This window comes from Dipodomys merriami, unplaced genomic scaffold, assembly GCF_024711535.1.
Source record: "Dipodomys merriami isolate MVZ:Mamm:240054 unplaced genomic scaffold, mDipMer1.0.p SCAF_6, whole genome shotgun sequence".
Lineage (NCBI taxonomy): Eukaryota > Metazoa > Chordata > Mammalia > Rodentia > Heteromyidae > Dipodomys > Dipodomys merriami.
The window spans coordinates 3525882-3550907 of NW_027206179.1; the positions used below are offsets into that span (position 1 = coordinate 3525882).

At 40.9% G+C, this 25026-nt stretch overlaps 1 protein-coding gene across 1 annotated transcript; it reads left to right on the plus strand.

Annotated features, from left to right (window-relative positions):
* The first annotated feature begins 964 nt into the window (after window positions 1–964).
* LOC138813649 (vomeronasal type-2 receptor 116-like) lies at window positions 965–23919 on the plus strand. Its single transcript, XM_070002048.1, has 7 exons — window positions 965–1033; window positions 6948–7111; window positions 16389–16677; window positions 17284–18093; window positions 19089–19316; window positions 20343–20466; window positions 23003–23919. The coding sequence occupies exons 1-7, from the start codon at window positions 965–967 to the stop codon at window positions 23917–23919; spliced, it is 2601 nt and encodes an 866-aa protein (XP_069858149.1).
* The last annotated feature ends 1107 nt before the right edge of the window (window positions 23920–25026 follow it).

Sequence of the window (25026 nt, forward strand, 5' to 3'; positions counted from 1 at the left end):
CCTATATGTGCCAAAAGCCCTAATTGGCAGTAAATTTGAGCTAACACTAGCTACATAAAATTTATCTGTTCAAAACAAAAGTTTGTAAGCCTGACAGTGTGTTTCTATTAACATCTGTCTAAAGGCTTACACAGGTGACTTAGACATTGTTAGGGTTACTAGAGGTAACATTCCTAAAGATGCTTTTACAAACCAGAGTGCTAAACAAGCTACACTGCTGTAGCCAGAGAAAAAGTCTGTGCATTTGTCAAAAGTTAAAATATTGTTCTTAATGATATCTAACCCTGGTAACTTCTTTGTAAAATAGCCTAAGGTTATAGGTTCCTGGTTAGGTAGGATCAACACCCTTGAGTCAGCTTGAAGAAGTTACAGAAGATGAATCTTCGCCCATCATCCCCTTTTTAGAACAAGGGACCAGAGTCACAAAAAAAACGTGGCAAAATAGACAGAAGAAAAAGGCATGGAAATAGTAGTACAGGCCTGAGCCCTCTATATCTGCCTAGAAAATCAGCCTTATTAAAAGAACTATCTAGTGAAAAAAGTCATCTTGGTAAATTGTCCTGGGCTATTGTCTAAATAGTCTTAAAAACTAGTGGGCCACAGCCTGCCAAGCCTATGTATTACTTGTATCCTTAACCAGTCTGTGTAGAAATTTACAGCCCAGCACAAGGTGTGACAGTCCCTTGGAGTCACTGAGAGACCCTGCTGCTGCTGCTGCTACAGCCTGACAGTCACCTGGAGGAAATCTACATCATTACCCTGACTACCTCCATTGTGGAAAAAGTAGACTAAACTCCTGCCTGATTCCATCTTTTGGATGGCTTTGCTTTGTCCATGTTACCATATACCTACTCTAATTTTGTTATTGCTACTCCTGTTGCCGGGGAGACTAGTAAACATTGTATTGCTCATTCCCTACACTGCTTTGCCACTATGGGACTTCCTAAACATATTAAAACTGATAATGGTCCGGGATATGTTGGACAAGCTTTTCAAACTTTTTGTAAATCTTACCAGATTGTTCACACTACAGGTATTCCCTATAATCCTCAAGGACAAGAAATTGTTAAACAAGCCAATGGGCTGTTAAAACCAAAATTTTAAATTAAAAGGGGGAAATTATACCCCTTCTCTCCTTAATATTCTTCTAATGCTTTATTTTTCTAAATTTTTAAAGTTTAGATTGTAAGGGCCTTTCCGCAGTACAGCAGGTTGGGGAAAAAAAGAGAGCAAAGAGCTTTTGCCCAAGTTAAGTGGAAGGATCCATTAACAGGTGATTGGCAGGGGCCCGATCTGGTTTTAACATGGGGTCGAGGACATGTTTGTGTTTTTTGCAGGAAGAAAATAAATCCAGCTGGTTGCCTGAGCACTGTGTTAGGATTGTGGAGGCTCATTCAGATGACACAAACCCTGATACATTGGGCTTACATGCTGGATCCCCCGATTGTGCACCCTACAACTTGGGAGGGAGTTGAAGTACTCATTCACGTCAATAGATCATACATTACAGCCCCCGAGCACACCAAGATGAGAGATATCTCAGCTTCAGGCATTGGAACTCCTTTATGCTGTACCACCAGCTCTAAAGGCTCCATTCCAGGCTGTATTAGAATGCTATCCATGACTTATAAAACTTGGATTCCAGACAAAAATCAAATGTACAATATACAGATGACATCTTTAACAACTAGGCACCCAGTTCATGTAAATTCTACTCTACCCTGTATGATACCCATTGCATTAATTCTTCACAAATAGTAGTATCTACAGGAGAGACTCATCCAATAAGGTGCAGGCATGTACAGCCATTTGTTACCAATATTTCTGGAGCTAACTCTCAATTAGTGGACTGGTCTGGAGCTAATCTTACTAATAAGTACAGTCTTGGACTGTGGTGGATGAATGGGCATCCTCAACATAATGTTGGATGCTGGTGTCTGCATTCAACAACATAACCTGGCCCAGTTCATCCTTTAAAAAATTATTAGTTGTGTATCACCACCTATGTCATTATGTATGGACCATTTAATATTTCTGTAGGAGCTAATTGTTTTAATGTCACCTGCTCTAATTGTTCTTTTACTAATTGCTTGTATAGCAGCATAATTAAATCCATATTTATTGTTAGACAACCATCTTTTGTTATGCTTCCTGTACATATTTCTAAAACTTGGTATGAAGATACTGGCATTCTGGTGTTAAGACAATTGAAAGAACTAATGCGCCTCTTGTTGGGCTACTTGTAGCTTATGTTTTGGCCTATATTTTGTTAGCCTCCACAGCAGCAGCTGCTGTGGCACTAACACAAAATGTACAAACTGCCCATTATCTTAATCAGCTTGCTCATAATACTTCATAAGCCCTACCTTTGGACTCTAAAGTGGTAAATACTTCTTACAAAACTGTTTAAACAATTTCAACGCTATATCCCTTCCCTGACTTATGTTAAAGGATTGCTAATGTCATTGCTTAGCCTGGGAATGCTTTTGCTGATGGTTTTTCTATGCCTTCCTTGTATTATACATGCACTACAAAACTCTCTTATGAGTTTAGCCAGCCAGTTTCATAAGATCAAGCTCCATATAAATGAATTCCCCCCAAGACGAACTGCAGCCAGAGACGGCTAAGAGGGGGTGCCAGTCTGACCAACCTAAAACAGGGCCTTCAGCTTCATTCTGAAGAAGTTCCCGATAATGGGTAAGACAGACAAGCTGATCCACCCAAGCTAAGACAGGCAGCTTCACTTCTTTAAACAAAGATGGGGGAGATGTTTGGAGCTGACAGTAAATTTTAAAGGTTATCTTGACTCTGGTGCTCACTTAAAGGCACATACAAGGAACTGGCTTACTTAAAAACACCAGCTGCCCAGGATTACTTTGCTATGTCTGCAGAGTTTTACTTTCTACCAGTTGACCTTGTCCTGTTTTTTACTGCACTCTGTTTTTACTGAAATTTTCCTTGTTTTTCTGGACTACTGTAACCTTATGTTATCTCTTGACTTCTATCAGTATATATTAGGGAAAGTTAAAAATAAACGGTGCTACAGTCTTGAGCTACAGACATCCCGACCCCATCCTTTGTCTTCTGTCTTTATTTTTCCACATCCTCGCCTCCTAATTTAAGATTTCCTTTTGTTGCCAGCAGGCTCCAGCAGACTCTTAGTTCAATGTCAGTCTACATGTGATTCTCTTGTTCTCCCTATTTTAAAACCAAATGGGAAATATAGATTTACAACTAGTTTGTCTTAGGGTAATTGCTTTACATTTTTAACATGTCATTTTGAGATCAAATGTTTCAAAGAGTTAACTGAAAATGCAAATTTTTTAAAACTCAGTAATGAAGCCAGGCACCTTTGTCTCACACCTGTCATCCTAGCTACTCAGGATGCTGATATCTGAGGATTGAGATTCAAAGCTAGCCCAGGGGAAAGTCTGTGAGTCTCTTCTCTCTAATAAACCACAAGAAAACCGAAAGTGGTGCTATGGTTCAAGTGATAGAGCACTCTAACTGAGTGACAGCCCCCAAGTCTAGAGTTTAATCCCTGTAATGGAGTCTGGGGGAGGGAATTCCACATTCCTCCCAATGGGGACTTTATATTCCACTAAGGTCCACCACGCAGAGATAGCCTCATGTAAAAACATGAATTTATTGAGGAAGTGAGTAGCTGACCAGCCAGGGATGCAGCACAGACCCGGGAGCTGTGACTGTGACCCCAAGCAGTCCTCAAGCTGGCGTTTTTAAGGGGTAAGTTACATAGAGTTACATAGATGAGCCATGCAAAGTAGTTTTGGCACATTTTCATTGGCTATAGTTATATGTCCTTCAAATTCATTTGTTCTTTACAGTAAATATCATATGTAAAAATTTACAACGGGCTGCCCAAAGTGGGACCACTGGGTGGTGGTTTTTAATTGGTGGTCTTAAGGCCCTATTACTGAAGCATACAACCAAGGTTACAGAAGCAAAACATAGCAAATCATAGCCTCGAGTCCCAGGAACATAGGCAAAATATAATCTTGACTTGGTAAGCATGACTAATACTATTAATGCAATTGACACTATTAAAAATTATTTTTGTTTAAACTCCTGAATAATACAGCAACTCAGAGCAGCTGGTGATAAGCTTCAAGGTTGTCAGCAGCCTTCTGCAAAGCTGCCAGCTTGGCAACCTTGATTGAGGGAAAAATGTTCTTTTGGTTTTTAGCAAGGATGGAGAAGCAAAGGCTGACTAGTAGTCAGGCTTTATATGGGGTTTTTCTTTACCAAGAGGTTTTTGCCCTTTATTAATATCAACTGAGATATTACAGCCCCACGATTGACAAAAAAAACTCAGTAAGGAAATAACAAATGTAAAGGAAGAAGGAAGTTAGTAAATAAAAGCCTTCAGAAAGGAAACTAAGGAAACAAATTTTTTACAATTGGATAAAAAATGACTTGAGAAGCAAAATTGTCTTCACTGTTTCTAACCACAAAATGTTCAAGTGGCTCATGGTCTGAGTAGGTCTTGAGTTTCATAAAATAGAGCTTACTATAAAATAAATGGTATTAAATAATTTGGTTGATGATCAAGAAAATTAATAATCACAGATGCTGGTGGAGATGTGGCCAAAACAAATAACACTGTTAATAAAATAAATGACAAAAGTTATAATATTACATGCACATTACACACGCACAAACTGGTATGGGTGTTTGCTATGACTATGTTTACATACAAGGAGTGTTTATCATGACACTACTTAGAAGCTGAATTGTAGAACCAGGTACCATTCCAATCAACCCATGAAGGGAAAAAGTAAATTGAGTCACACAGACACAATGGAGTCTTGAGAATGCAATTATATATATTATATATGGGAGGAAGTGGATATCATTGTTTTCAGTAAAGCACCCTGACAAATACATCAATAGTATATACTGGACACCATTTGGAAAATGAAGTATAAAACCTATGGGTGGGAAAGGAAGGGAAAAACTGAGTAACATTGTAAAAACAGAAATGTACTCATTACCTGATTTACATAATGGCAACACCTCTGTACATCACCTTTACAAAACAGACAGATATACAGGCACATAGAGAGACACACAGATAGGTAGATAGATGTATTATCACCCAATGCAGATCCCAATATTTCTCTTATTTTTGAAATATACGCAGAAGAAGTCTTAGAGTAATAGAGTAGATATCAATGACAATGAAGTAGAAATTGTAAGGTTCGACATAATGGAAACCTGACATATGGTTCAGGCAGACATAGCAAACTTTCCTCCTGTAGGAGATGGAAGCCCATGGAGAAGAGAGAGGAAAAGGAAAAACAGAAAGAGAGAGAAGGGGATTTGTGTTGAGCCAGGACAACAGCCAAATGGGGAAGCGACCTCAGAGCCTGGGGAACCTCCCACTGTTAGAGGAAGGTGTGACCAGGAAAGTTCAGAAAGTGACCTCAGCAGATGAGGAAGTGACCTCAGAGTGTGGGATCCTTTCCTGACTCACAGTCATGTGATTGACAGGTGACTACTGGTTTCAGGCAGGTGAAGAGGAAGTGGGTAAGGACTGTTCTCCTGGGAAGACTTAACAGAAGTTGAGTAATCGAGGAGGGGAACAGTATAAAAGTTTGTCTTCTGAGCCAGGAACAGGTGGCTCATATCTATAATCCTGGGTATAGGAAGCAACAAAGATTCCTACCTCAGAACCCAAGTCAGGCTTGGCCCCAGCACTGACCCTCTTGCAATGTCTTGCTGGCTACCAACACCATGTAGCATTTGCATCCTTACTTTTCCAACTTACTTTTACCAAACCCTTCCTGATAAATATATGTAGCCAGATCACAGAATCAGCCACCACAGTGGGGAGCAGGATACTACACAATGACCTTGGTTTCACTTCTATTTAGAGAATATAATAGAGGAGACAGGTAGGGAGAAATGGACAGAGCCAGCATCATGTGGCTGTCCAAGTGGGAACAAGAATTTTCCCAGGACCCTGGACATGACCGGGACAGACAGCAGAGCAAGACCCATCCATACACCCACAGCTTCCAGGATCCTCAGTAGGCAGGCCTGCTATGTTCTCAGAAAGTCATAGATCATACAACATCTCTGTCTAACAGTGGATTGCCACAATGTATTGATAGATACATTCTGCTGGTCAGCAACATGCAAACACTAAATAAGTTCAAGGTTCAAAGTGCAAATGTCCAATTGGATGTGTGCCTTGACCTTGAAGTATTGATCTGAAATGGTTGAATTCAGAGATACTGTTGGTAACTCCTGCAGCAGTAAAGAAATGCATTGACCACTTCTGGATGTTTCTTCTTGTGGAGCTGGTATGGAAACCTGAATGGGTCATTTCTCCAAACTTCTGTGGCTCCCTTGGCCCTGGGTTTGTGAATCTGTCCATCCTCATCTTTGATTGTGCTCCAATAACTCTGATTGGGCCTTTGCTGGCCATGGCACTCTATGACTTTTGACCTTCACCTGGCATCTTCTGGTGTCATCCATTCCTATCATCCCTGTGGCTTTCCTATTGGTCTTTATGTTGTATGCTTTTTATTCTTTTCAACTTTTTGCTTTCACACAAGTTTGTGAGCAACTCAACAAGAAAAGAATCCATCCCTAGAGTTCCATTATCTATAGTCTTGGATGAAATCACAGTCCTGAGGGTGTGGAGAGGAAGATGGTACACTTGTTTTCCAACTTGGGTTTTGAGCTTGAAGCCGGACCCCAGATGCAGAGCCAGAGGGCAGAACAGACCCTGTATTCCTCTAGGACAGTGGAGGAGGCTGCTGGTGAGTCCCAGTAGCCATCCAGGTGACAAGAAGCCACAGAAACTGAAGATCCATTTAGACACCTGCCGGCACTGCAGGCTCAGTCTGCAGCCATAATTGCAGCTCTACGCCAAAACAGCAGCAATGTTCCCTGTGGCTCTGACACTGCTTCTCTTCCAGCTTCCGCTCGTGGTCAGTTCACCTGAAGATGCCAGAGGTATTTGCAGAGAGAAATCTGTGGCCCACAGCAGGGGAGATGTGGTGATTGCCGGGTTTTTCCCCCTTTATTCTTGGGAACTTGTTTCCAACATAAATGACCTTGCCGGGCAGCAACAGAGCTTTCAGTAAGTGATTTCTTGGGTTTTCCTAAAATTCACTTTTTCTGTTTGGTTATCAGATTGGTTGGGGGAAGTTTGGTTGCATCCACTAATGTTCTCTCGATCTTTTACATTGTCCTCACCACAGCAGCTCCACTTTATTTCATGTTTTCCTGATGAACATTTTTCTTCCTTCCAAAGAGCAGAGAGGTTTCTGTCTGTCTTCCATTCTGCTCCCCTTTTCCAGTGCTGCCCTAACCACCCCACCATCACTGTGACTCCTCCAGTCATCACTGTTCCTCAGGGTCAATTGGGTGACCAAGAGTCCACACAAAGACACTAAAATGCAATGTCCCCATCCATAGGGCAAAGGCCAAGGAATCTTCAATCAATTCTCTTCTTTGAACTTTTCAAAACAGGTCTAATGTTTGGACCTCCTTCAGGGCAACATTTCTTAGGATAGACATGCAGTTTCTGCTTCTGGGGTTATTTCATGTCAGCAAAGCTCTGGGAATGGGGAGCTGCTGGTCAGATCAGGAATAAAAGATCCATGACAAGTTTGATTTTTCCCCCCTTTAACTAATGTAAGTAAGCCACTGCCTTGCTGTATCCTGTATCCCAGAAGCCTGGTTTCTATTCCATGTTCTCTGTCATAATTCCAGGCTTATCTATTTTTCCCCTACTCATACTTTCTTTTTTATTTTTAATACTTTTTTATTGTAAAAATACTGTACAGAAGGGTTACAGTTACATGAGTAAGGTAATAAGTAAATTATCTATCGAGCATTGTTACCCCCTCTTTGTTTTGCCCCTATCATCTCTTCCTTCCCCACTTCCCCAAGTACTGCATGCCTTCCCCTTATTCCCCCCCCCAAGTTGTAAAGTTCATTTTCAACATAGTGTCCTGTGCCTCTTATTGTTACAATGGCTGAACCTCCATCCCTATTTAAGCATTTTGTTTTTTCCCTACCATCCCCAAATTAGAAAAATATATATACACATGTAGGACAGTGACATCAAATACAGTGAAAACAGGGGTTTTACCGTCATGGAGGACATACCAAAGAAAAAAAATTCACTTAGTACATTATAAACATGTTAAAAACAATAGCAAGAAAGAAAAGACTATTTGTCCACTTTCTTGGGGTTCATTTTCCTTAACATCATCTTATATGGTCATATATATACATAGCTTTTGACCTTTCTGCTTCTCCTAGACTTATACTAATTATTACAAATAAGGGAAACCATGGGACCTATGTTTCTTTGGGCCAGTTTTATTTCACTTAATATAATTTTTTAAAAATTTTATTTTATTTGTGAACATACTGAACAGAGGAGTTACAATTACATGGGCAGGATAATGCGTACATTTCTTACCAAGCATTGCAGCCTCCTTCTGTGTTTACCCTTCACATCTCTTCCCAGTCTTCCCCCTCCCCCCCAATCGCAAACCTTCTCCTTCCCCCCCTTCCACCCCCCCCCCCGCACCGACGTTGTAAAGCTGGTTTTGGACATGACAACTTGTACTTCTCATTGTTGCAACAGGTCCACCTGTATCCTTAAACAACTGGTTTTTCCCCATCTCCTCCACAAGTTATACTGACATCAAATATAGTGAAAGCAGGGGTTATACTGTGGGGGAGGGACATACAAAGCAACAAAGAGATAATTTTATAAATGCGTTAGAAACACATGCATGAAAGAAAAAAACATTAAAATACACATCTAAGGGTTCATTTTCCTGACATCACATTATCTGACCTTTTCTACTTGACTCATACAAATACTAGGTATTACAAATAAGGGAAACCATGGGACCTATGTTTCTTTGGGCCTGGCTTGCCATTCTTTCTGATGGAGGCATAGAATTAAATTGTATATATATATATATATATATATATATATATATATATATATATATATATATATATATATATATGTATATGTATATATGTACATATGTATAAGTATATATGTATATATATATATATATATATATCTATATCACGTTTTCTTGATTCATTCAATTACTGAGGGACCTCTGGGTTGGTTCCATATCTTAGCTATGATAAATAATGCAATAATGTTGTGATAAACATCATTGTTCTGGTAGCTTCAGTGAAGTCTTGTTTGTGATCATTGGGGTAAATGCCCAAAAGTGGGATTGCTGGGTCATAGGGGAGCTCTATGCATAGTCTTTTGAGGAACCTCCATACTACTTTCCAAAGTGGTTGAACAAGTTTACACTCCCACCAACAATGCAGTAGGGTTCCCTTTTGGCTTCATCTCCTCCAGCATCTGTTGATATTAGATTTCTTGATTACAGACATTCTAATTGGGGTGAGGCGCAATTTCAATGTTGTTCTTATTTGCATTTCTTTTGTAGCTAGAGAAATTGAGCATTTCTTATTGGCCATTCTTATTTCCTCTTTAGAGAATCTATCTTTAAGTCTTTAGCCCACTTATTAATAGGGTAGTTGTTCTTTGAGGATTTCTTATTGGTGGATTTAATTTTTGGACTTCTAAGTATATTTTAGATATGAGACCCTTGTCTGTTGTATGGCTAGTGAAGATCTTCTCCCAGTCCATGGTCTTTTTCTATTTATTTTGCTATGTCCTTTATTATGCAGAATCTCTGCAGTTTCATGCAATCCCATTAGTCCAAACTTTCTTCAATTTGTTGCGTTTCTGGGTCTCTATTAAGAAAATTTTGGCCTGTGCCAAGGAGCCCTAGATTTCTTTGATTCCTTCCTGTAATGTTTTCATGGTGTCTGCTTTGACTTCACGGTCTTTGATCCATTTGGAGTTGATTTTGGTGCAGGGTGATATATAAGGATCTAGCTTTAGTTTTCTAGAGGTGTTTAAGCAATTTTTCCAGGACCATTCACTGCTGAGGCTGTCTTTCTTCCATTCTATTTTTTAACTCCCTTGTCAAAGATTAGGTGGCTATAGATCTGTGGGTTCATTTCTTGGTCTTCATTTCTATTCCATTGGTCCTCAGGTCTGATCTTGTGCCAGTACAAAGCTGCTTTGATTACTATAGCTTTGTAGTAAAGTTTCAAGTTTGGTATTGATATTCCTCCAGCTCTGTCCTTTCTGCTAAGGGTTGTTTTTGCTGTTCGGGGTCTTTTATTGTTCCATATGAATTTTTGCCTTGCTTCTTCTAATTCATTGAAGAATGAGGTTGGAATATTGATAGGTATTGCATTGAATTTGCAGATAGCCTTTGGAAGTATTACCATTTTCACAATGTTGTTTCTCCCAATCCAAGAGATTGGGTTGTTTCTTCACTTCCTACATTTTGCTTTAATTTCCATTTTTAGGTTTTTAAAATTTTTCAGCATAGAGGTCTTTCATTTGTTCAGTTAACTCCTAGGTATTTTATTTTTGTGGGGCAATTCCAAAAGGAGTTGCTTTCCTGCAATACTCTTTTCATACAGAAGAGCATACAGAAAAGCCAGTGAATTTCAAGAGTTAATTTTATACCTGATACGTTGCCAGAGTTTCAAATCAGCTCAAGCAATTTCGGAGTGGAGTCCATGGGATTTTTTTTTTTTTTTAATTGTTGGTTGGTCATGGGGCTTGGACTCTGGGCCTGGCCGCTGTCCTTTCACTGTTCAGCTCAAGGTGAACTCTCTACCACTTGAACCACAATGCCACATCCAGTTTTCTAGTGGTTTAATGGAGATAACATGCTCCTGCCCGGGCTGGCTTTGAATTGCTATCTTCAGACCTCAGCCTCCTCAGTATCTAGGATTGCAGGCGTGAGCCACCGGCACCTGGCTTCCATGTGATTCTTTAAATACCAGATCATGCCATCTGCAAAGAGGGGAGTTTTACTTCATCTTTCCCTATTTGGATCCCGTTTATGTTTGCATCTTTTCTTATTGCTGTAGCTAGCCATTCTGATATGAAATTGAAGAGAAGTGGAGAGAGTAGGAATCCTTGTGTCATTCCTGAGTTTAGAGGAAATGGCTTTATCTTTTTGTCATTAAGTATAATGCTGGCGTGTAAGTTTCTCTAACACTGCCTTTATTATATTGAGGAATGTTCCATGGATTCCTAGTTTTTCGGTAGATTTCATCATAAATGGTGGTGAATATTGTCAACTGCTTTTTCTGCATCTATTCAGATAATCATGTGGTTCTTATCATTAGTCTTGTTGATGTGATGAATTATATTAATTGACTTGCATATATGGAACCAGATTTGCATCCCTGAAATGATCCTTGAACATGGTTTATGATTTTTTTGATAAGTTGTTGAAGTGAGTTGGCCAAAATTTTGTTGAGAAGTTTTGCATCTGTGTTCATCAAAGTAATGGATCTATAATTCTCTTTCTCTCACGAGTCCCTGCCTCTTTTTGGGATGAGGTTTATGATGGCTTCATAGAAAGAGTATAGTAGTATATTTTCTCTTTCAATTTCATTGAAGAGTTGGAGGAGTATTAGTGTGAGATCTGCTTTAAAGGTCTTGTAGAATTCCACTGTAAATCCATCTCATCCTGGACTTTTCTGAGATGGAATGTCTCTTATTGCTGTTTCTATTTCGATGCATGTTATAGATCTGTTAAGTTGGTGTAATTCAACTTGGTTTAGATTCCACATGCCAATATTTGCTAGCAAATCATCCATTTCCTCCAGATTCTCAAACTCATTACTAGTCATAACTTTCAAAACTAGATTTGAAGTTTTTCATATGTTTTACATACACTTTGATTCATCCATTTGAATGCAGGTGAGCTCACTACTTTTGGATCTCTAGAAATCCCTGTAAACTAGGGAAGTCACAGATAAATCTTCACTGACAGTTGTATGGAAACACTCTGTATGGGCATTGTTTGAGAGGGGAATACTTTATGCCATGAACTATTTGTGAGAGATATTGAAGCCAACTGAACATGGAGTGGAAGTGAGACAGATGGGGCTCATGTGTAAATCCAGAATTAGAAATGTACCTCTATGGGAGGTGGGAGATGTCAAAGATTTCTTCTAATTGAGTTCTCTGTGTGTGCACACACTCTCATACCCCTTTCCCCACATGCTCACACATGCTCTGGTATTTGGACTTGAACTCAAATTCTGATGGCTGTCCCTTAGCATTGTTTTCTGGCACTCTACTACTTGACCCACAGCTCTGCTACTAGCTTCAGTGTGAGATAACAATCTCAAATACATTCCTGCCCAAAGTGACTTCAAAACATAATCCTCAGATCTCAGCCTCCTTAGTAGCTGTAATTAAGGGCTGAGCCACCTATATCCAATTAATATTTAATATTACTGATATTCTAGCTGTCAAGCCACAGAGTTACATTGTACAAGACCATATCAAAAACAACCGTGAGAATTGAAATTCTCTATGAGAATTTCCCCAAACTGATTATATTGAATCCTAGGAGAACTTATACTTGTGGAACATTCTTGATTCATATTGGCTTGTGATACCATCTGGCCTTTGAAATGTCTCAGAATTAGACCAGTCTGCCTGGTGTGGCTTTGTGCCTGTCTTTGAAGAAATTCCAGGCAGGATTTAGTGCTCCTGAGTCTGTAGTGACTTCCACAATGTCACCACTAGAGGGAGCAAAGGCCTTGAGGGAAGTGAGCTGGAGAGGTGATAAACCTCTTCAGTTGCAGAGAAAACCAAAGACAAGTTGAGTGTCCAATAGTCTGTGGTTCTAAAAACATCAAAGAGAACCCCAATGAGTGGTGGGTCCCAGCATGCCTCCTCCTGGGGACACGGGGGTCCATAAGCTTCATGCACAGGGAATGATGGATTCTGTCTAGCAATGGCAAGATCTGTGTGCGGGAACATGTCTTAATCACAGCCATGGCCACTAGAACTCTATTACAACTGGAATACCAACCAGCAGGGACACCAAAACAGGTGAAGATTAATAAGGTTTCCATCTAAAAGTAGGGACCCTTCACTTAGGATCCTTGACTTTGATCTCAGAAGAACAAATTCTAGACAAGTCACAATGGTAAGAAAATGTGGCAGAGCTTTACTGAGCAAAGATGCAATCAAGCAAGCAGGAAGAGACACAGGAAATAGAAAGGCAAAGAAACACTCCAACTGAGGAGAGACACATGGCCCTTGGACTCCCAGGGGTATTCATATGATAACGGCAGGGGTCTGACTTCAAGCTTACGCAAACACTGGTGGCTCATCTTTGTTTTAATCACTCCTGGTATTACACTTTCTGAGTTTCTGTATGTTTTGGACGTTCTTTTCAGAAAAGAAGGCATCCTTCCCTAAAACATATGATTACCCTTGAAGTGAGGAAGGTGTGCTCTTGTCTATATTTTGGGTAGGACGTTGCTTATGTTTTGGGGGAGCATTTTTTGGGGAAGACATACACACTGCCAGACAACTGGTAATTCATATGATGAGAAATAGATCTCTCAGGAAGGAATGCATCATGTTGTCACTCTTTGAAACGAAGATAGTGCTTCTGGGTTTCTAAATCATATGTTTCTGAGTTGTCTTCACGAAGGCTCATTGCTTTTCCTCAATTTATCTGGCTTCATTTTCTGTTCAATGATTTTGTTCCCTTAATCTTAAGGATGTAGATGAACGAATAGATCTCTATTTGCTGTGAGAATAACATACCTCATTTCTCCTTATCTAATCTACTCTATTTTCCTCTGAATGACTTAACTCCATTAATATTAAGTAGATCGACAAGTTTTATGCTTGAGTTTTTGAATTCCTGGCATGCATTACCCAGGTCTCATTTTCCCTAGTCTACCCTGCCTCAGTACTACATCCTCAGTCCATTGCAATCAAGACCAGAGCAGTGCTGGGTAAGCACTAATATCCACCCAATTTGTGTGTAGTAGAGGTGGCCTCATGGGCCAAAATGGCCAAAAACATACGTAATTAGTGATAGCTAGAATAGAACAGATTGTCTGGTGGTAGATGACTTTTCCAGGTACTGAGGTGTTTACACAGCTCTGCCAGAGGCTGGCTTGACTATGGGGTCATGGCACAGTTCTAGTGCTATCAATTGGCCTACACTAAGCTGTGGACAATATCACCATCTTGCTTCCCTGTCCTACTCATGACAAGTGGGATGGAGAACTATGCTGTGTCACATCAGCGTGGTAAGTTTTGTCAAGAAAGCCTCAAGGTCTGCACCAGTAGCTGACACCTGTAATCCTAGCTACTTAGTATGCTGACATCAGAGGATTGGGGTTCAAAGCAAGTCCAGGCAGAAAAGTCAATGAGATTTTTATCTCCAATAAAACATCAGAAAACTGGTTGTGGCACTGTGGTCAAGTGGTGGAGCAATAGCCTTGACCTGAAGAATTCAGAGTCAGATCCCCGGCCTAGAGTTCAAGCCCCAAAACTGACAAAAAAGGAAGCCATAGGGCCATTTTGGTGAACACCATGAATTCAGGCTTAATATCCCATCCAGAAAGCCCTAACTGTCATGTGGATACAGTGAGGCCCACACTCCAGCTTGTGCTGCTGTAGACCAATGCACACTAGTTTCCTAGAGCAACCTAAGTTTCTGCCTGGTACCATCTTGAGCACTGTCCTTCTAGGGCAATGGTCCCTGAGATGATTCACTAAGCAACAAGACTGGGACTGACCAGATGACAACAGGGTCACACAGCAACAGTAGCTGCACAAGGCTAAACAGGAGGACAGAGTCAGCCTATTCCACCCATGGTGGAAACTAATGGAAATGGCATTTGGTTCTGCCTCAGGGGCATTCTAACACCTCCTGAAAGCTTCTAATGGAAGCTGTGGTGATAGCATACCAACAGTGCCTCTAATTTATACTGGATTTTTGGTCCAACCATGACATGCCTGACAGAGTTCTAAGAAAAACCGAGACCCACTATTCTTGCCCTGCTCAGTAGGAGGTTGTATCCCATACATGGTGTCGTTCACAAGATTGAGGAGGAAGGTTTTGGCAGTGTCTTTCTTCTCTGTCCTACAACAGTTCCAGAGGCACAATCTAAAGGTCTGGACCCAAGAGTAAAGATTATAAGTACTTCCCCAGCACTGGTCTCTGTATATAGGGATGATGCTGAGATTTAACTTTAATTTGCTCCCTCCCTGCAATGTCAGAGGGTTTCTGTCCATTATGAGCTACTATGGCTGGTGATGGGGAGGAACATGGAGATGGCTTCTTCTACCTTTCCTCACACTACCTTTTCTGTTGTTTTGTTCTACTAGAGAAGATCCCTCCAGTCCACCCCACCTGACTCTCATATGCTTTTTGTTGGGTAGTGCAATCTTTTTATTCTCTCTTCCTCAGCTGCCATCTTGCTCTGCTTCTGGGGAATCTCCTTAAATGATCACATTCTCTGAGTCAGCTTAGTGTGCTTTTACCACATGACATGAATTATATTTCTTTTTTCTTTCTTTCTTTCTTTTCTTTTTTTCTTCCTTCCTTCCTTCCTTCCTTCCTTCCTTCCTTCCTTCCTTCCTTCCTTCCTTCCTTCCTTCCTTCCTGCCTTCCTTCCATCCTTCCTTCCTTCCTTCCTTCCTTCCTTCCTTCCTTCCTTCCTTTCCCCATGGTGGGGCCTGAATTCTGGGGCTGGGTGCTGTCCCTTAGATCTTCAGCTCAAGACTAGCACACTACCACTTGAGCCACAGTACCACTTCTGGTTTTTTCAGCTTATGTGGTGCTGAGGAATTGAACCCAGGGCCTCATGAATGCAAGGAAAGCACCTCTGAGCCACTATCCCAGCCCTACTTTGTTTTCTTTACATGCCTCACAAGGCAAGATTTACTTCTTTGCAGAAGGGTGTCCCATCAGCAAAAGTCTGGCAAGCAAGCACAGATACAAAGCAGCCTGTTTTCCTATTTACTCTTAACACAGCAGACCCTGCCTCTCTCCTAATATTGGTTGCATTCAGGTGGACAATAGGATCCCAATTTGAATTGTATATCTTAAGAGTTTCTCCATATGTACAGCTAATTCAAAGTACTTAATGGTTTGGTAAGTTACCTAGGCATGCTCCAATGTCCCAGACAGCAGTGTTTTTCACACATCCATACAAGGCAGAGTGGAACAGCCAGCTTGCTTATTCCTCCCTACCCCAACCTCTCTGCAATCTCAGAAGAACAGTCATCTTGAATATGCTGATCAAGGCCTGTTCAGGAGCTCTCCCTATTCTAAGAACTTTCCCAAGACTCCAAATACAAAGGTATCTTGTTAGAAAATAGGATGTACACATACTACTGTGTATAAAGATAAGCATTTGATTCAACAAAGTCATGAGATTTGCAGTTAATCATTTGTAATACACATATACCTACCCAAATATTTGTGGCCTTTTTGCAGGACCAACTCAAAGAAATACCAATTGCTTCTCACCCTGGTGCTTGCTGTGGAGGAGATCAACAAGAATCACCATCTGCTTCCCAACATGACTCTGGGGTTTGAAATCTATAGTGAACATTACAAAGATACTGATATGTTAGAGGATCCTCTCATCTGGCTGTCTGGGAAGAATAAAAACAACCCAAATTACACCTGCAGAAGAGACAACAAAGCTTTAGCAGCACTCACAGGAACCTCAAGCACATCTGTCCCAATTGGGACACTGCTAGACCTCTACAAAATTCCACAGGTGAGGCTGGGAGAGGTGGGCAGATGTGAAGCCATGTCTTCATGGACTCTGTCCTCAGCAGGCTGAAAAAGAGTTGTTAGAACAAACCCTTCCAAATGCATGATCTTACAGGGAAAGGACTCCCAAAGTGGGTGGGACATACACATTTTCTTGGCTGTAAAAACAAGTAAATAAAAGGAAAGGTTGTAAGAGAGCAAAGGCTAGCCCAAAGCTCTCAGCCTTATCCATACATGTCTACAAAGAACTCGGAACATGGGAGATCACTTTGCAAGTGGAATAAGTAAACTTTTTTGGGGGGGGGGTTCTGGTCATGGGGCCTGAACTCTGGGCCTGGGTGCTATCCCTCAGCTCTTCAGCTCAAGGCTAGCGCTCTACCACTTGAGCCACAGCCCCACTTCCGGCTTTTTTCTTTTTGCTTATGTGGTGCTGAAGAATCGAACCCAGGGGCTCAGGCATGCAAGGCAAGTGCTCTACCACTGAGCCATCTTCCCAGCTTCGAGCAAACTTTTACTCCCACCTGTGCCAGTTTTTGCTTAGTTCACATCAGGACTGAGACTTGCCTATGACCATCTTCTTCTTGCTGTTGTGTTCATTGTTTCCCTGTAGTTCACCTTTGGGTCTTTTGATCCTCTCCTGAGTGACAAGGGAAAGTTCAATACTATCTATCAGATGGCTGCCAAGGACTCAGGTCTAGCTCTGGCCATGGTCTCCTTGATGCTTTATTTTAGATGGACCTGGGTGGGACTGTTCATCACTGAAGATGACTACAGTGTGTGGTTCCTCTCAGAATTGACAGAAGAGATGGGAAAGAATGGAATCTGTTTGGCCTTTGAGAACATGATCACTTACATAGCCGTTTCAGATTTCTCAAATGATCTATCAATGCATCGCCAGCTAATGGAATCATCAACCAACGTGATTATCATTTATGGGGACAGTAAATTTCTATTAAGCTTTATTCTTAAATTTGGGCACTTTCTAATTACAGGGAAAGTCTGGGTCATGAACTCACCCTATGAGGACATGATCATTGGTAAAAGATATTTTCTGATCAACTCCTTCCATGCACCTCTCATCTTCTCTCACCATCATAGAAATACTACTGGGTTCACCAGTTTTATTCTGACAGATACCTTGTCCAAGAACTCAGGAGTAAATTTCCTTTCCAAATCATGGATTCAGTCTGTTTATTGCCTACTGATTAAGTCTGACTGCAGAGACTTGGGGCACTGTTCATACAATGCCACACTGCATTGGTTGCTGAGGCACATTTTTGACGTGACCATGTCAGATGAGAGTTACAACATCTACAATGCTGTGTATACTTTGGCCCATGCTCTCCACCAGAGGTTTCTTCATCATATGGAAGAACCACCAGTGCACAATGCCCAACCAAGGGTATTTCTCTCTTCACAGGTAATGGCTTTGCTTTTGGGTGACCTACTCTAGGCATGCAGACTTTCTATAGAAGCTTTCATAGCAGATGGAACTAGGTCAACTGGCTCCATATTGGATAGTACAAGAGACAGTGGGCCTGTCATCCTGTCCATGAAATGACTGTAGAGCTATGAAGACAATGTTCTTGAGGAAAGCTGCATCCCTAACAAAGAAGTTCTGTGTCTTCTGTCCCCATCCTCAGTATGTGTGGAAAAAGCCATACCCTTTCAATAGCATATATCCAAGTTCTCCTTGTACCTTTTTAAAATGACATATCAATTGTGGTTAGTTCTTGAAAACCTACGATTGTCTGGACACAAGTGGCTCAAACCTGTGGCTCACTCTTGACTACAATTAACCCACAAAAAGCCAGAGGTGGAGCTGTGGCTCAATGGATAGAATGCTTACTTTGAAAAGAAAAAAAAAACACCTCAAGTTGAGGACCTAGGCCCTGAGGTCTAGCTGCTGGACACACACACACACACACACACACACACACACACACACACACACACACACACACACACACACACACACACACACACACACACACACACACACACACAAATTGAAGTAAGTCTTGCTTAATGTAATCTTTCCTTGTTGTCATAAATATTCTATGATTCTACTTTCGTATTTTTCAGACTGACTCTCACAATCATAATATAAATGATTGGAATGCACTTAAGAGAGGTGGTTGAGGTCTGTCACATGGTAATTTATTATTTGGTTGAATGTGGCTGGAGTCTCATTCCCTTCAATTGAGTTTCTGCATTCCATCCTGGATAACCAGGTTTTAGAACTTGGTAACACTGTAGTCTGCTGTGGGCCTGCATTGATACAGTTGGTTGGATTCCTTTGGTGTGTGTGAATCAGGTGGTGGGAATGAAGACGAATCTGTGTGCATCCACTGTTCTGAGGTTCTGTGATAAATCTGGGAAGCACTTCACCAAACTGTAATGTGTCCATTTTAGTTACATCCCTTTTTGAAGAAGATTCAATTTACCAATCCTGTTGGAGACCAAGTGGTTTTGAATGAGGAAAGGAAATTGCAGGCAGAGTATGACATTATGAGCTTTTGGAATTTTCCTGAAGGTCTGGGACAACGGGTGAAGGTTGGCCAGTTTTCTCCATTTCGACCACATGATCAACAACTGACTTTGTTTGAAAATCTGATAGAGTGGCCCATAGGAATTACCAAGGTGGGTCATTTATACATTTTTCACTCTTTCCTTTTTAAAAAATATATTTACATAATGAAGTAGTTGTTGAAAGAGCTTACATTTCTCCTAGTCAGGTCATGAGTACAATGCTTGTAGACAATGTCACCACATCCTTATTTCTCCCCTAGAGATGGTTGTTTCTAACTAAGTCATGATCCATACATAAATAAGCAATAAGATTTTCCTGTTTTAAATCTTGTTCACTAAAATTATGGCTCAGTGGTGTACATTTCACCACTTCCTGTTTCTGGAAGTTTCTTACTAACAGATTCATGAAGGGAATAGGGGAACATTTCATTACCATTATGTTGTTATGTTGTTCTATTTTTGAGTATTGAATATCATAAAAGATGAATGACATCTGTGAATCATCATTCCCGCACTGTGACAAAATATCTGAGGGAATCAAATTGGAGGGCAGAAGGGCTTCCTTCACTTCTGCCTGGAGATTTTAGACTATGGTTGGATAGGTTGTTGCTTTTGCGTTTGAGTCTGTGCTGAGGCAGAATGTAATGAAAGGAGTATCTGCCAGTGAAGTTCACCCACCTCATAACAACTTGGAAGCCAATAGAGATGTGAATGGTCCTTAGTACAGCAGCACCTCCAAAGCAATTAGCCATGCTTTGGAGTGTGGGTTTGAAGTTTCCCTGGGTGATTTTCCTCTCATGCTCTTATACATCTGTTTACAGATGAATAAGAGAGAAAACACATCACCTGGATTCAAAAATGGGATGCAAGAGCTAACTCCCATTTGCTAATTTCCTAGGATTAACATCCAGCTCTTAAAGGCTCTATGACTTCCCAATAACGTGGAGGACAGGGTGTCGAGGACCCACATTTTCTTCAGGTCATGTTAGATGAAACTGTAAGAAGGCTCAATCAATTCATTGGCTGTATGTATATAAAGATTATGTGTTTTGATGATCTTTTCCCTAAAGCACTGGAGTGTCTGGGATGGCAGGTAAAAGGATGAATAGTCACTAACCTTCATCTGAATGTTCTCAGACTCCTCAGTCTGTCTGCAGTGAGAGCTGTCGTCCTGGATTCAGGAAGGCCTCTTTGGAGGGAAATGCTACTTGTTGCTTTGAGTGCATTCCTTGCCCAGAGAATGAGATTTCTAATGTGACAGGTGAGTCTGGCAGTGATAGAGAAATTCCCCATCCCTCCTTCTTCACCTTCAGTTCATGTAAGCCAGTGGAGTGATCTACAGTAGAACTGCAGGGAAACACATGCACCTTCATGCAGAGTTCCATGGCTACCATTAACCATGGTTCTCCTTAGAAGGAACAACACACTGCCCCTCCATTATATATCTGATTGTATTTTCTAATCTATTACAATATTTAGCTTGAGAATGCACCTGTTCCCCCTTCTCAGTCTCATTTTTTTATTTAAAGAAAGTGTAAAAAAAGAAAATATCAAAGATCAAATGTTGATCTTTGAAATGAAGTGTAAATCATCATGGAATTTTGGATCTAACACAGCCTTTCATTTCTGAGTGCTCTTTGCTGCTCTTTTCTAATTAAATTTTATTTTCTATTTGGCATACACTAATAATACAAGGGGCTTTGTTATGATCACTTCATATATGACACTGGCACTAGGTTGACTAGCAATTACTCAAATATAATTGATTCAGAAGTAGTTTAGGATTTCCCTTTCATTTCTCATCTCTCTCTTCCAGCTGATCTTTCCCAGAACCTCTTAAATCAGTGGAGGATCATTGTTCTTGACACAGATCAAATGCTCAGGAAGTTTGTATTTGGTGTCAGGAGTAGGCTGAGGTTTGGATTAGATCCTCTTGTTAAAAATGGATCTATTGGGCTGATTCTCTATTCTCCATAATTTCTTGAATGAGTAGCAGAGAGTCAGAGTGGTATGACCTGCCAAGAACGCAGCACATAGTGCTAGGAATTTATATATTACACTTGTAATCCAGGCGACTCAGGCAGTTGAGATTTTAAGATGGAGATTAGATGCAATGATGGGCAGGAAACACAGTATGATTCATTTCCACAATTATGCACCAAAAATAGTGAGTGAATACTCTGGAAAAATTCCCAGGGCCAGAGTTCAAGCATTGGAAGAAAGAAAGAAAGAAAGAAAGAAAGAAAGAAAGAAAGAAAGAAAGAAAGAAAGAAAGAAAGAAAGAAAGAAAGAAAGAAAGAAAGAAAGGAAGGAAGGAAGAGAGAGAGAGAGAAAGAAAGAAAAAAGAAGGAAAGAAGGAAGGAAGGAAGATAGGAAAGAAAGAAAGAAAGAAAGAGAGAGAGAGAGAAAGAAAGAAAAAAGAAGGAAAGAAGGAAGGAAGGAAGGAAGGAAGGAAGGAAAGAAAGAAAGAAAGAAAAAGAAGAGAGGAGAAGAGAGGTTGGGAGGGAGGGAGGGAAAAAGGAGGGATGGAAGGAAGAAAGGAAAGAAGGAAGGAAGGAAGGGAGGAAGGAAAGATAACTAGAAAAGAGAGAATTTGAGGAAGGAAAGGAGAAGAAATGTGAGAAAGAAAACAAATTCACCTGAATGTTTTATTTTTATTTTTATTTTTTATTGTGAAAATAGCCTACAGAGGGGTTACAATTACATGAACAAGAATTATTACCTCCTCCTTTGTTTCCTCTTACCATCCCTTCCCATCTCCCCACCTACCCCACCTTGTCCCTACTCCCACCCCCACCCCACCAAAGGTCTAAAGTTTGTTTCTCGATATAATGCCTTGTAAATCTCATTGTTGCAATGAGTCCACCTGTATCCCTATTTATACAAATTTTCCCTTCCCCTCCACAAATTATACCAACATCAAATATAGCAAAAATATGGGTGTGGGGGAGAGACATACAAAGAAACAGAGAAATCATCTCATAAATATGTTAGAAACAATAGCAAGAATGAAAAACCATTTGAGTCTTATCTGGGGGTTCATTTCACCTAAAATCAACTTATCTGACCGTTTCTGCTTGTCATAGACATATACTAGTTATTGCAAATAAGGGAAACCATGGGACCTATCTTTCATTGGGCCTAGATTATTTCACTTCATATAATTTTTTTCCAAGTCTTTCCATTTCCTAACAAATGGGGCAATGTCATTCTTTCTGATGGAGGCACAGAAATCCATTGTGTATATATACCACACTTTCTTGAGCCATTAATCTACTGAGGGGCATCTGGGTTGGTTCCATATCTTAGCTATGGTAAACAATGCTGCAACAAAAATAGCCGTGCTGGTAAATTTAGTATGGTCTTGTTTGTGATCATTCGGGTAAATGTCCAAAAGTGAGATTATTGAGTCATAGGGGAGCTCTATGTGGGGTCTTTTGAGGAACCTCCATGCTCCTTTCCAAAGTGGTTGAATGAGTTTACACTCCCACCAACAATGCAGCAGGGTTCCCTTCTGTCCACATTCCCCCCCCCCAGCATCAGTTATTATTAGAGTTCTTGATTATAGCCATTCTGACTGGTGTGAGGTGGTATCTCAGTGTTGTTTTGATTTGCATTTCTTTTATAGGTAGGGAGGTTGAGCAATTCTGAAAGATTTTTATATAGAGTTACTCTCTTTGTATTGAAAACAATACAGATCAGGTGGTGAATCAGGGAAATGATCTGCTTAAGTGGAGGGGGATGAGAGGAAAGAGAAATACTGAACCCGACTAATAGTGATTCCCACTTCTCACCAGACATGGAGCAGTGTATGAGGTGTCCAGATCTTCAGTTTGCCAACACTGACAGAAACCACTGCCTGATGAAAACTGAGATTTTCCTAGCTTATGAAGACGCCTTGGGTATGACTCTGGCCTGCACTGCTCTCTGCTGCTCTGCACTTACAGCTGTTGTTCTTGGGGTATTTATCAAGCACCAAGACACCCCCATTGTCAAGGCCAATAACCAGGCCCTCAGCTACATCCTGCTCATCTCCCTAATCTGCTGCTTCCTCTGTTCCTTGCTCTTTCTTGGCCATCCCAACACAGCAGCCTGCATCCTCCAGCACACCACATTTGCAGTGGTCTTCACCGTGGCTGTCTCCACAGTCCTGGCCAAGACCACCACCGTCGTTCTGGCCTTCACACTCACTGCTCCACGGAGAAGCAAGAGGCAGTGGCTGGTGTCCAGGGCTCCTAACCTTATCATCCCCATCTGCACCCTCATCCAGGTGACTCTCTGTGGACTCTGGCTGCGAATCTCTCCTCCCTTTGTGGACAGAGATTCACACTCTGAACATGGCCATGTCATCATCCTGTGCAACATGGGCTCCCTCACTACTTTCTACTGTGTTCTGGGATACCTGGGCGCCCTGGCCATGGCCAGCTTCACAGTGGCTTTTCTAGTCAGGAACCTGCCTGACATCTTCAATGAGGCCAAGTTCCTGACCTTCAGCATGCTGGTGTTCTGCAGTGTGTGGCTCACCTTCCTGCCTGTCTACCATAGCACTAAGGGGAAGGTCATGGTGGCCGTGGAGGTCTTCTCCATCTTGGCCTCAAGTGGAGGTCTCCTGGGCTGCATCTTTGCCCCCAAGTGCTACATCATCTTGATAAGACCTGAGAGAAATTCCCTGCACAGTTTTAGGGAAAGATCACCTGGAAGAAATCAATCTTAAGATGAATATAATTTTGTCTAGAATTCTTAGAAGTTCTGAGACAAAGGTATACAATTTTGGCAGCCAAAAATCCATTTATCCTGAGGAATTCTGTCATCAAATAAGTTAACTCATTCATTTTGCTGGTTATGTTAGAGACACAGCAAAGTTCCATCTAGCTGTTGTACATTTACATTTTATCTTAGATATCCTTTGTTTCCTCCAGTGTAACCTGCCTTTATCTATCAATCATCCTTTTGAGTATATTAACTACTGTGATTCTTCCTTTCCCTATATTTAGGCTATATCACTGCTTGCATTTCACTATATTGATCACTTATATATGAACATTCACCTTGGTAAAATTTCCATGCTTTGATTCCAATTACTTGAGTATATTTTCTGAGCTATTTGTGTATTTCTGTTCACATATTGCTATTTTGCATTATTACTGAGTGTGTTTTCCTAGGAAATCTCTCGCACACAAACTCATTCTCTCTCTTTCACTATCCCCCCTCTCTCCCTTTAGTATTTTAGATCAGGATATTAATCAGCCCCAGTTTCCAATGGGAATCTCTATGTGTACCGTTTCCTGGAAAAAGGGCCAGGGCATCAACATGACTTAAGCTGTCCAAACGAACCACTGGAGGTGTACTTTGGTTATTGATGGTTATTTCTCACTGGAAGTTGAAGATAGATTTAGCTTGACTGTCAGAACTGAACCTTGTCACCTCACTCTCTAACAATCCTCAATGTTAATAGATAGAGAAAGAGAAAAGTATCCAAATGATGGGAAAAATACATTAGATCATGCTCAGACTCAATATCTGTCAATGTTCTTTAAATACTATGAGAGAAGGAACAATTCAACCATTCAGAAGGCTCCCTGAGGAAAACAAAATCTGTTGCCTGTTTATTTGGAATGGAAGTTGAGGCTCCTTGACGTGCCATTTTTCTTGTGTTTCGATGGCTTGTTCTGCCCACTTGGAAATGGCAACAGAGCAGTCAATGAAAAACCTAGAGGACAGTTCTTAAAATGCTCTAGAAACACTACTGTTAAGCATGGGCCCTTTTAGTGGCAGAGTTCAAGGGAAAGGCTATAAGAAAACAATTGGAAATCCAGATGTG